This window comes from Balaenoptera acutorostrata, chromosome 12 (assembly GCF_949987535.1).
Source record: "Balaenoptera acutorostrata chromosome 12, mBalAcu1.1, whole genome shotgun sequence".
NCBI lineage: Eukaryota > Metazoa > Chordata > Mammalia > Artiodactyla > Balaenopteridae > Balaenoptera > Balaenoptera acutorostrata.
Window position 1 is genome coordinate 42137983 of NC_080075.1, and position 12923 is coordinate 42150905.

The 12923-nt window shown below is 36.4% G+C and overlaps 1 protein-coding gene across 1 annotated transcript in view; it reads right to left on the reverse strand.

Moving 5' to 3' along the window:
• Window positions 1–3752: 3752 nt before the first annotated feature.
• The window catches only part of REL (REL proto-oncogene, NF-kB subunit), a 40232-nt gene continuing 31061 nt past the window's right edge, over window positions 3753–12923 (reverse strand). The window contains exons 7-10 of the mRNA XM_007189693.2: window positions 12642–12854; window positions 11994–12062; window positions 11420–11491; window positions 3753–10313 (exon numbers count right to left, since the gene is read on the reverse strand). Coding sequence (XP_007189755.2) covers window positions 9523–10313; window positions 11420–11491; window positions 11994–12062; window positions 12642–12854 — 1145 coding nt within the window. The 3' untranslated portion in view covers window positions 3753–9522. The remainder of the gene's footprint in view (window positions 10314–11419; window positions 11492–11993; window positions 12063–12641; window positions 12855–12923) is intronic.

Genomic DNA, 12923 nt, shown 5'->3' on the forward strand with positions numbered 1-12923 from the left:
TAATGTAGGTCTTTATTTAAGCAGAACAGAAGACACTAAGCCATGAAAGTACTACATAGTTTAACTTTTGCCTATATAAAAATATTTTAAAATTACTTTTGTGATCTTCTATAGCTTATTTAAAAAAAAAAAAAAACACAAGAGAAAGGGCCCTTTTTACTTTTAGTATCTCTTTGTCCCAAATATAGTCCGTGGTTTAGTTTAGGAAAAACACCGAGTACCTGGAAAAGTGGGGAAAAAAAAAAAAATTTGGTGAAATGAAAAATTTCCCAAGTAAGATAACTGGTTTCATTTACAAGTTATATGAAATCAATTTAGAAGTTAAATTTCTATTTCCAAAGAGAAAAAGCATCTTACTTAGATAGATCTTTTGGGGCTTTATTCTTTGATTTTTAAGTCCATATGAGAATGAACTTTGATGTAAGCTTTCCTGAGTTGATTTTTTAAAATGCTGCGCTTTATTATTATAGAGAAAATATATTTTATATTTTTCAATTCAATTTTTTCATTCTGAAATAATTTCAGACTTGCAAGAAAAGTACAAAGAATGTTTTTCCCAGAAATGTATCACCCTGAATGCATTAGTGTGTAATTCCTACAAACAAGGACAAATTCCGACAAACAAGGACATTCTTCTACTTCCCCACAATGTAACTATCAAACTCAGATTAACACTATTACTATTATGTAATCCACAGGACCCCCCCCCTCAAATTTCACCAGTTGTCCAAAAATGCCCTTCATAGTCAAGGGATGATACTTTGTATTTAACTATGTCTCTTTAATCTTCACCAATCTGAAACAGTTTGTCTTTCCTTGACTTTCATTACTTTAACATTTTTGAGGATTTCAGGCCAGTTATTTTGCAGACTGTTCCTCATTTGGGCTTGCCTGATGTTTCCTTATAATTAGGTTCAGTTTGTACCTTTCCAGCAAGAATACCACAGAAGGGAGATTATCTTCTTGCATCTTCTCAGATGTCACAATTTTGATCACTGCAGTTAATGATGACTGGGCTTTGATCAGTTAACGGAGGTGGTGTGTGCCAATCTCCTTCACTTTTATAGTTACCCTTTTTTCCCCTTAATAAGTATCTTGTAGGGAGACCTTCAAACTTTCATTCACTAGTTTTAGCATTTATTGAAGATTTTCATCTGAATCTACTACCACAATGATTATCAAATGATTTTCTAATTCCACCATTCCTTTTGGCATTACACTGAAAGGTAGAGCTTTCCCTTCTTGTGGATTCATGGCTTCCTATTTTATTTGATGGTTTATAATTTGTTACTAACATTTATTTTGATTTCTAAGTGTTGACTTGGCCAGTGGGTGCCCCTTCAAGATGGCTCCTTTGTCCTTGTGACATGTCCCCATCATTCTTAGAGCATGTTCTTACTTTCTAATACAAAGACATTCCAGGCTCATCTTGTATTTCATCTGCACCCGCCCAGGAATGGGCTATTTCTCTAAGAAAAACTGGTTCCTTTTCATGGAAAATGATAGAAAAAAGATCTGGGCACGAGGTGTGCTCACTGCTATTGTGGCATTGCTGCTACCAAGCCCTCTCATGGCATGCACGCATGCACACACCCCTGTATACTTATCTACATATATTGAAAATTATGAGTTTATACCAGTACTTCCGATTCCAACCTTCTTCTAGTTTTCCCCCTTTCCGTATTTGTAAGTCCTTTCTGACAGTGAGAAATCTGGGTCCATTAGCCTTAATATTTTCCTTAATAGATCATTCCCCCTCATAAGTAACCAGTCTCCTGTTGCTGCATCCTTATTTCAGATCACTGAGACTCCCCTCCCTACTACCCTCAAATGTTCCCAGGCTCCACACTGTAATCCCACAATGGGCCACCATCTTCGCCCCCTGTGGCAATAGGTAACTGTACCTTGCTCAGAATAAGCAAATGACTTTTGTCCTGAATTGTTCAGGAAGGGAGAGAGCCAGGCAGGAAATAAGTCAGGAAGGCAGAAAATGAAAATCTCTTTAAAAGGCATTTCGGTACTCTACAAAAATTATCATTTTAAAGGACAGTTACATATGTAAGTATATTCAGATACAGCATTCCATAAAAATGTCTAATGTTTCTAAGCAACCAAAACTGCCTTTCTCTTTAAGGAGGATGCTATAAATACAAGAAAATCTTGATAACTTTAAAGTCAAACAGCAACAAATTTTTGTAAGGGTTTTAGAATTTTTTCCATTTATTATATTATCAAGAAAAAAATCACTGTATACAAGATATTACAAAGGTAATAAAATATTCTGTACAAAAGACATTTTGACATTTTAAAAATGATTTCAACTTTTAAGTATCACACTTAACATTAAATAATTGAACACTACCTGAGAACTTTTAAAAATCATTTTTTTTCAGTGCTTCCAAATTCATTACAGTCATTAAGAAGCATATACAAATACTCAGAACAGTTAAAAAAAAAAAAAAAGAACAGAGCCATTCTGCAGGGATCTGGATTCCTCATAGTCAACAGTATTTTTAAGTACATTCTTTTAAAATGGAAGTCATCTCCAAAAGGGTTCATCTGGTCTGAACCATGCATTTAAGAATGCCCGTTACCCCAAAACTTTGTGTTTTCCTTTCCATCTCATCTTAAAGCTATCTGAACTGTTGCACCAGCAACCAATATTTTTAGCTGATTACCCAATAAAATCAAGTGTGTCACCAACGAAGTCTCCTGAGACTGAATTCCACAAATGGGTCCCCAAACACTCCAACTTATTTTTCACTACATTTTATGCAGAGCTGTAATGTTCTGATTAAGGTTTAAGAAGAAAAATAAGCAAGATGAATGATACCTTTAACAAAGTTTATATTTTACTTATCTGCTGATATTCCTGAAAACTTGATTTACTGAAGCACCAACATTTTATACTAATTACTGTGTATTACTGTTCACACATAGGTATTTAATGAATTTTTGGTGATTCTTTAAATTTTTGAAGTCCAATAGTAAACTGAAACTGTAGAAATAAGAGATGTAAGAAAAAAGAGTATGATAAATGCTACTCCCTTTAAGTAGATAATTACTAGCAGGTACTTTTTTCTAAAGCCACAGACATTTAGAATAGAAAAAATATTTAGAAGAAATAATTCTTTAAAAATTGTATCTGTGTTTTATTAGTGAAAGTAGTGGTGACATGATTACTTTTGAGACTTTACTGATGTTAAGTTTGTACTTTAAACTCTGCTAAGATGTATTAGTTAAGATATTAATTTGACCAAGTCTTAGACAAACAAAGGCATAAAACTGGGTACAGACAACTCATACATTTATCTCTGATTCGCTACCCACTCCTGGGCTTATAATGTTAAATAGCATGAAATTTTCTATTACTTGTGATGCAAAAAGCATCCTAATTTTCCCCCTCTCATACTCAATCTCCAGAAACAAAACAGATCAGAAATCTTTACATGGCCACTTCATTAGCTATGATGAGACTCCTTCTTAGGAAGATAGTCATAATACTCCCAATTCATAGAATTTTGGCAAAGAAATTAAGAGTCATAGAATTTCAGAACCAGAAGTCATTAATTGACCTTATCTTCACTATACAATAGGAAATGTTCTGGAAAGAATATGGCCAAATGAAAGTCCTCCATATTTGGGCAATAGCTAGCCACTCTAAAGAGGAAGTCATTCCAGGGTTCTTACTAAAGAATCTAATCCATAGATTAGATTGTCAGATCTAATTTGTCAGATTGTTAGATCTGTCACTCTGTGAACGGGAAGGTGTGTTTGGATTAGAGATTATCAGGGCCACAGGATATATGCATATGTTGGTTTACTAACAATATTTGATTTGCACTATACAATTTACAGCGTTTCTTCTTATTCATTATTTTATTTAATACAACACACCTTATGAATTAAGTATGCTGGGAATTATCTGCATTTTATATCTGAAGAGACAGGCCCATAGAAAGTGTGATCTGCTAAATATTAAATGACTTCTAAGTGGCAGAGCTGAAGATTCAAACCCAGATGTTCTGACTAAAAATTACTTACTCTTTCCATTTCTCCATGCTATTTAACATCACACAGTAAGTTTTTAAATCCCTCAATAAATCAATTAATGATAGAAGAAATTATTTGGAGCTAATAGGCAGCCTGGACCACCAATTCTAAGTCTCTCTTAACATGGACAGTATAATTGGTTTTTCTGAAGCATTAGGTTAGAAATTGACAACCTAGCTGTTTTTGTTCACTAAGGTTTTGAGTAGGGAAGCCCAGTTACCAATGTTAAAGGCCATTAAGATAGTAGGTTCTGATGACAGAAATCAGAATAGTGGTTTTGAGGAGTAGGTAGATTGGCAAGGGGCATGAAGGAAACTTCTGGGGAGCTGGAAATGATTATTTACATATGTAAAAATTCATCAAGCTGCAAATTTAAAATTAGTCCACTTCATGCACTTTACTATATGTTATCCCTCCAAAGAAAAAGACTGACATCTTTGAGAGCAAGACTTTGCCTCATTCACCTCTATGTCATTTCTAGCCCCTAACATGGTGCTTTGCACATTAGACATTCAAAAATGTGACTGATCACATGAATACTGGAGTTTCTGTGCAAGGGTAAGGTGCTGAGGAAATGCACCAGAGGAGAACTGAGATTAAACCTGCCACATAGAGAGAGGAGGAGTAAGGTCAGAGATATGAAACAGTCCTAGTAACTGTAAAATTTCTATGCAATACAGTTGACACTACAGGAGGCACAGGGTAAAGTACGTCACAAGCCTGGTAATCTCGGCATCGCGCTTTTCCTGCCAGATTAAATACCTTTCCCTTTAAAAACCAGATCCTTGTCCACATTTTTTATAATCACACCTATGTCAATTTCACCCTTCCCTCTCTATCAATACTACCATTTATTCAGCACCAACTGTGCCAGGCATTGCGCTAAGTGATGGAGTTCCAAAGGTGAACTAGAGAAACTTCATATAACTGTATAATTCAGTGAGAGGAGTTCTGCAGTAGGGTGGGTATGTGTAAAGCTGTGCCTCAGCTAGGATCAAACTTCACAGAGAAGCCCCATCTTGAAGGCTGCTCGCTGTGGAGGTAAAGAGCAGAGGCAGAGTGGACAACGTGCGAAAGGCATGGAGGCCTAGTGGCCTGAGAGGGTCTTCAGGGAATGCTAACTATGCAATACAGTGTATGGAAGAAGGGGTATTATTTTTAACTGGGGCAATCTGGAAAAGATTCTTGTTAGGGAAAAAGAATGAAGGCCTAAACTAAGAAAGCAGCAGGAATGAAGAAAGGACAAATGCAAGAGATTTTTAGGAGGCAGACCCAAAAGGACTTGATAACTCTTTGAGTGTGAGGACGAAAAAGAATAAAATACGATTTTGAGGCTATTAATATCTTGGATGGTAGGGTAAATGGTAATGCCATTAACGAAAGTAGAGAATGCAACAGGAGCAGCCAGTTTATAAAGACATTCAGGTATCGTAAGAGAAAGCTGAAGCTTTCTCCTGAGCACTGATGAGGTCACCCAGGGGAGAAAAGTAGCACCAACTGAGCACTGGGGATGAGACTGGAAAGAAAGTCAACCTCAGGAGTATCTGAGGAGGGAGTGGTCAAGAGGATAGGTTATGGATAGGTCGGTCAAGCAGAGTGAGGACTGATACAAAGACACTAGATTTGACAAGGGAGGGTGTCTCTGGTCACTTTTCCCAGAATAGCATAAGAAAATAGTAGGAGATAAAAGAGAAAGACTGATAGGCTAAAGAATGACTGGGAAGTGAGGAAATGGAGGCTGAAAGCATTTCGTAAGTCTGGATGTGAAGGGAAGGAGCATGATAGTGGTAGGAAAGGTGTTTATCCTTTCTCTTTTAGGCTAGAGAAAACATTTACCATGTTTATACAAGAAAAGCACTAAATGGTGATATGAGGATACAGAAACAAGATGGGAGAGAAGGAGGAGGGATCCAGTATTCAAGTAGAGTTTAGGAAGCAAGAGGTCATCTTTTCCTCAAAACTAAAAGTAGGGTGATAAAAGAACAGATGAAAGTATAAATACATTTAGAGAAAAAGAAGCAGGTTGCCAATTTTTTTAAATAATAAAATAAAATCTATGATCAGTAAATAGCACCTGAAAAATGAAAAATCCTTTGGAAATACTCTGAACACAAATGTAGCAGGACCTTGATTCAACTTACACAGAAAAAAACACCCGCAAAACAAGTCCGTTGTTTAATTTAAAGTATCCATTTAGGTAGCCTGTCAGTGTTTAAGCTGATAAGTGCTAGTTACTACAAAATTATAGGATTCTGTATTAAAAAAAAAAAAAAGTTCACCATCTATAAGCTACTATCTGGAGATATCTTGGGTTCATATTTTGAACAGGAAAGAAATGCCTTCATGTTTTTTCTCCCTGGTAAGTTCTGCTAAAGTATGTTATATGCTTATGATTTTTAAAGTTATACAACAGAAGTATTTCTTTTTGAAATCATAATTTCTAAGAAATATTAATGATAGTTAGGTGTCTTTAATCTTTTTCTTTTGCTTTCCAAACTATCCTGACCCCAAGTCTTATCTTGCTTTCCTTCTCATTTCCCAGTATCATTCAACTCAGAATTTTAATTTTTATGACATTCACACATTCCCCATTTTGATGAAATTGACTAGCTTTAATCGTTCCAGTAAATTTATGGTTTGGTTGGATACTACACATAAGTGAAAAGACACACTGTTTCTAGCTAGAAATATGCTCAACATTTACATAGATTCTAGCTGTAAAATAAACTAGGTCTTTATCTTTAGCAAGTTACTTAGCATCATGACAATTCCATCACAATTAAGATTACTGTCCAAATTCTACAGTCATTTTGCCACTGGGATTACTTTGCTTTCAAACAATTTGGGTCACCATTATTAGTCATCAACCTGAATGTACATGATTCTGATATACTAAACTCAATGTCACATGAAGCAGAACTATAAAAATCATAAACATCTAATAATTAAAGCTATTCTTTCTTTCAAAAACCGAAGTTCTATTAGTAGTACTTTGAATGTTCAATAAATATTTACTGAGTGCTTAACGGGAAGCAGACACTGTTCTACAAATGTGGGATTCAACAAAAACACAAAACTTTGCCCTCACGGAGCTTATATTCCAGTATAGGAAAACAAATATAAACAAACAGTAAAGTCAGATCATGATAAGTGCTATGGACAAATGTAAAGGAGGGGAGACATAGAGTGCCAATGTATATATAGTCATGGAAGGCCTTGATCAAATAACAGTTGAGTGAGACTGAAGGATGTAAGGCATGAGCTACACATACAGCCAAGTTTATTTCACAACTAGTTCCCTTGTTCTGGAGCACGGGCTCTAGGCACGCGGGCTCAGTAGTTGTGGCTCACGGGCTTATCTGCTCTGTGGCATGTGGGATCTTCCCGGACCAGGGCTCGAACCCATGTCCCCTGCATTGGCAGGCGGATTCCTAACCACTGCACCACCAGGGAAGTACAAAGGGTCTGAGGCAGGAGTGTACTCGGTGTTTCTGAAGAGGAGCACTGAGGCTAGAGTGCCTGGAGCTGAATGAGAAGGGGAAAAATGGTAGTGAATAAGGGTAAGAGAGGGAGTGTGGGCCTGCTAATTTTAAGGATTTTGGTCTTTAAGTGAGATGGGGAGCCACTGGATGGTTTTGAGCAAGTGAATATGATTTGATTTCTTTTAAAAATAATCACTGTGGCTACTTCAGGGAGAACAGACGGCAGGAGCACAAGGATGTAAAGAGAGATTTTGGAGGCTATAATTCAATCTATGCAAGAGATGATGGTGGTCTGGAATAGGATGTTAATATCAGAGGTCAAAAGAGGTGGGCAGCTTAAGATATATCTTGAAGGTAGGGCCTACCAGATTTGCTGATGGATTGGATATGAGAGATAAAAGAAAGAAAAGAAGCAAAGATGACTCCATTGTTTTGGACCTGAGCAACTAGAAACATGGCATTGCCATTTACTGAGTTAAGGAAGACTGAAGGATAAGCAAGTTTGGGAGGGAAGATCAAGAACTCAGCTCTGGATGTGTTGAGTTTGAGCTTTAATTACATCTCTATGTAGAGATGTCAAATAAGCAGTTTTACACACACACATAAGCTCCAAGTCTGGAGTTCAAGGGGTGGGTCTAAGCCAGGGGTAAAATTTGGGAGCTGACAGCATGAAATTGGATGAGATCACAGTGAGTTCGGACACATAACAAAGAGGAAAGGTCCAAGGAAACTTCTTCCTCTTAAAAACATGTATGCAAAGTTAAAATCAAAAGCAATTTTAAAGGTATGGATCTAAATAGTTCAAAATGTAGAGAACTCCCATACCTTGAAAGCTTACTTCAACTGCCTGATGCCCAACTTAACATTTTGAAGAAATTTTGATTTACATGTAAATCTAAGAAACTCCAGAAAGCCTCAGAAAACCCCTTAGGGGTCACCTTGGCCCATTGGCCTCAAAAATAATAAGGAATTAATTTTTCCAATGACATAGCCATTACAGGTTTTACCTTAAATTTGCTTAAAAGCAAATATCAGTTAATTCATTTAACCAAGAATACCTTAATACATTATAAAAGAAGTATAAAAAGGTGTACCTGGAAAAACTGAAGACTTGCTCTAATGTTCTTCTCTGTCTGTCCTGGGAAAATGTGGCAGGATTCTCATGCCAGAATTCCCACCACACACAGTATCAGATCACATGTTTCAAAAGAAGAAACAGTAAAGCTCTTTTAAATTTCTATTTTGGAATTTTCCTTTTATGACTGTTTCCAACTTTGTATTCTACATACCCAAAGTTGGGTTTTTTTAGTGGAAAAATTGATTTTATTCAATATTTAACATGTCACAGATTCATCATACACTGGTTTACATAAATTTTCTTTGTATGTAGGATTCCACAATGCATCATAGCCTAGGAGTTCAGTCTGTATGGATTTATCTACTTTTGAAGCAAAAGTCTTCTGTAAATGCTGGACTTTTTCTAACTCTTCCTGAAGTTGGGAAATGAGTTCATCCCTCTCTTTTAGCTGCAGCTTCAAGCACTGAGCACTCATCTTTTATATCCCAACAAATTCTCTGCCAGCAAAACAAGAAGCTCCCAAGACAAGATTGCCCGTTAGAGGAATCCCCTACATACCTAAAGTTATAATTACAGTTGACCCTTGAACAACACGGGGGTTGGGGTGCAGACACTCCGTGCAGTGAAAAATCTGTGTTTAAAACTGTACAGTCGGCCCTCTGTCTCCATGGATGTCTTCTGCATCCATGAATTCAACCAACCTCAAATCGTGTAGTACTGAACTACATATTTAGTGAAGAAAATCTGAGTATTAACTGGACCCGCCCGCACAGTTCAAACCCGTGTTGTTCAAGGGTCCACGATATACTGTAGTATAGTCTTAGAGAAATACATAATGTTGCATTTATAAAGGTAATATCAAAAGGGTTACCTTTAAAGGGATTTAATTCTTGAATTACCATTTATATCTTACAAGTTAACTTGAAAAAATTCAAATGCAAATGAGTCACTCAATTGTTCATTCTGCATAGTGCCAATACCTGAATACTGACTATTTTGAACAAAACTATGACTGTTTGGATTAGTACCGTTTGATGGTCCTGACTCATTTATCATACTGTTATCTGCACAATTAAAGTCAGATCCCTCAAATGCCTCTGATTGTGAAACAAAAGCAGTAGTACTAGAACTGGCAACTGCTGACATACTGGAAGAGGACATCTGATGGAGCTGTCTTAAGTCTCTTGGGTCTAACACTGAAGTACAGGCAGGATTTTCAAGATTCATGCTCACAAGTCTCGGATTATCAGTCTCCCTCATGCTGTCATTACTGGGCGTTATCATGTTCACAGGGCAATTAGGCAGCATGCTGGCATCAGAAATACCATATAAGTCAGCTGGTGACACGGATGATGCTTCCATTCTGCCTATGTCATTAGTATTGTTATAAATGCAAGCATTAGACACATTCAAATCACTCACAACAGACATTTCCAGGAATGGTGGGATAACTTGTGAATTAGAGGAAAGCGTCCCTGTTGAAAAACTACTCAGTGAATTTGTATTGACTGAACGTGAGGTGGCGTGGGCCACTGATGACCAGCTTGAAGAAGGCTGAGGTACCATTGGGGGTATGGCTGAAGCATGATGTGGCAATGCACTTGAGATGGACACAGATGAGGAATAGTAGGATTCTGCTTGACTTGAAACTGGCCCGGATGTTTCTGTCAAAACTGCACCATGAGAAAACAAGACTGGTTCTGTGGGGGAGGAAATGTATTTGTACAAAACGGAAATGAACAAAATTATAAAAAGCATTACTTCTAAATTAAAATTACATAAACACATAAAAAATTTTAAAGGAAACCGATGTAACACTTCAAATAGAAATGTTAAATAGCACTAAAAATTATTACATGAGTCCAAAATTGAATTCTTTAACACTAATTGTTTTACAAATACCTATAAAATAATTTTGGTAAGTTACTTTGGTATCGAAAATTTCACTCCAGTTAAATGTGGAAATCTAGCTTCTGAGGCCCTATAAAGATATTTTTGAAATGTGAAAGATAAATATCAGAATTTCAGTTAATGGGCCTCTAAATATTCAAAATCATTTCATATTCTCCTCTTTAGGAGAAAATGGAGGGATGGAGGAAACATTCATTAGGGATGACTTAAAAATCTACATAAATTTCCAAGCTATATTAAGATACTACTCACTCTAAGGTACTACAAAATTCCCAGTCAGAAAAAAATGAAGGAGTCTGTATTTATTTACATGTTATATGACTGCTGTACATATTAAACCAAGAAAAAGCTCTGATTTAAGAATGTAAAAAGAAAACAAGACTTCTAATTAACCCTGGTTGAATGATCTAAACCAGAATTTGGCAACTTTTTTTTCCATAAAGGGCCAGATACTAAATATTTTAGACTTTGTGGGCCATACAGCCTCTGTTGGAACTACTCAACTCTGCTGCTATAGTACAAGAAAAGCAGCCATAGACAATATGCAATCAAATGAGCTGTATTCCAGTAAAACTTTACAAATAAATAAATAAATAAAGATAGGCAACTGGCCAGATCTAAATCATTTCTTCCATGACACACTGTAATTAGTAAAATTACCACCATATGAATGAAATGTAATTTCTCAAACAATAAATCCCCAAAACATAATCATAGTTGCCAACAGGTCTTTCGGAAGCTGAGATCAATTCATTCAATATTCATAGCATAAAAAATATGTAGGAGTGGAATAAATCAAAGAGGCAGTTTTCATTCTTAAGAATGGAATTCCAATATACTGTGCAAAGCACTGGTCTCTCTAATCACAAGGAATACTCTATAGGGAATAAAATACCTTTTTTGATGAATCTTCCTTCTCCAGTTGATCCTAGGGGACTAGGTCTAGGTCTTTCAGGAAAATTAACTCCTATGATAAATTTTTTCCATTATTAAATATAATTTGAAAAACAACAGTACATCAGTTAAAATTTGAAAAACTGAATAAAGCAAAACAAAACAAAACAAATTTACTTAAATACAAATCAATCCAAAATGTTCAGGGACTTCCCTGGTGGAGCAGTGGTGAAGAATCCACCTGCCAAGGCAGGGGACACAGGTTCGAGCCCTGGTCCGGGAAGATCCCACATGCCGTGGAGCAAATAAGCCCATGCGCCACGACTACGGAGCCTGTGTTCTAGAGCCCGCGAGCCACAACTACTGAGCCTGCGTGCCACAGCTACTGAAGCCCGTGCACCTAGAGGCCGTGCTCTGCAACAAGAGAAGCCACTGAAATGAGAAGCCCGCGCACTGCAACGAAGAGTAGCCCCCGCTCGCCACAACTAGAGAAAGCCCGCGCGCAGCAACGAAGACCGAATGCAGCCAAAAATAAATAAATAAATTTATTAAAAACAACAACAAAATATTCTTACCACAATCCTGCCACAGTTTCTGGAAAAGCAGAGTTGTTTTTTGTTTCTTTGCTTTATTGCCATATGTGTCTGGTTAGAAAGAAACCGAGAAAACGTGATTCATCATGGGATTATGCTTCCTCTCCTTTAATAAATATGCAGATGCTTTACTCCTACATAGAAAATGCTTTAAATAAATGTACATAAGATGGATTTATAAGTGTCACAAACTACATCCCAAGTCAGTAATAAAGGATCTTTTTCTTAGTAAAAAATAGTTTATAATATTCATCTTGTTTTCTTGTAACACCTACAAGTCACCAATGTCAATTAATGCAATAATGGCAGATAAGGACCAAAATGGAGACCACTTTCTGAGTGGCAAGTATGCCATCTATCAAGAGGGCACAATAAGGACCAAAATAGAATCTCAAATGTAAAACAAATTTTGATAAACAGTTTAGATACTTTGAAATTATTCCAGATACCTTTCCTAAGGAAGAGATTCAAAGAGCACAAAGAACAGTCAAAAATCAACCAAAAACTTTCAGGAAAAGAAACATAAATTATGAATAAACACAACTGCATTCAAATGTATCTTACAAGAAAATGTTCTTAGCAGGGCTAACTTCAAGAAATACATAAAACATTACCATGAAAAAGTCATACCTTTTTCGTCTGGCAGATATCTAAAATCCATAGATTCACTAACTTCCTGGTCAGAAGGTCTTCGCAACTGCATTTTTACTGTTACCGGTTCCGTTATAGCTTTGCAATATGGTGGAGTCTTGAAAACAATGGCTACTTGACGGTGTACATCAGCTTGTGAAAAGATACCTTTTGCTTCCCAATCGTTCAACACAAACCGAACTTCTATGTCATCTAGTGAATAGGAAAGCAAGTAACAATGGGAAAACAAAGTAAAATGTATCTATCAATCTAAAATATATT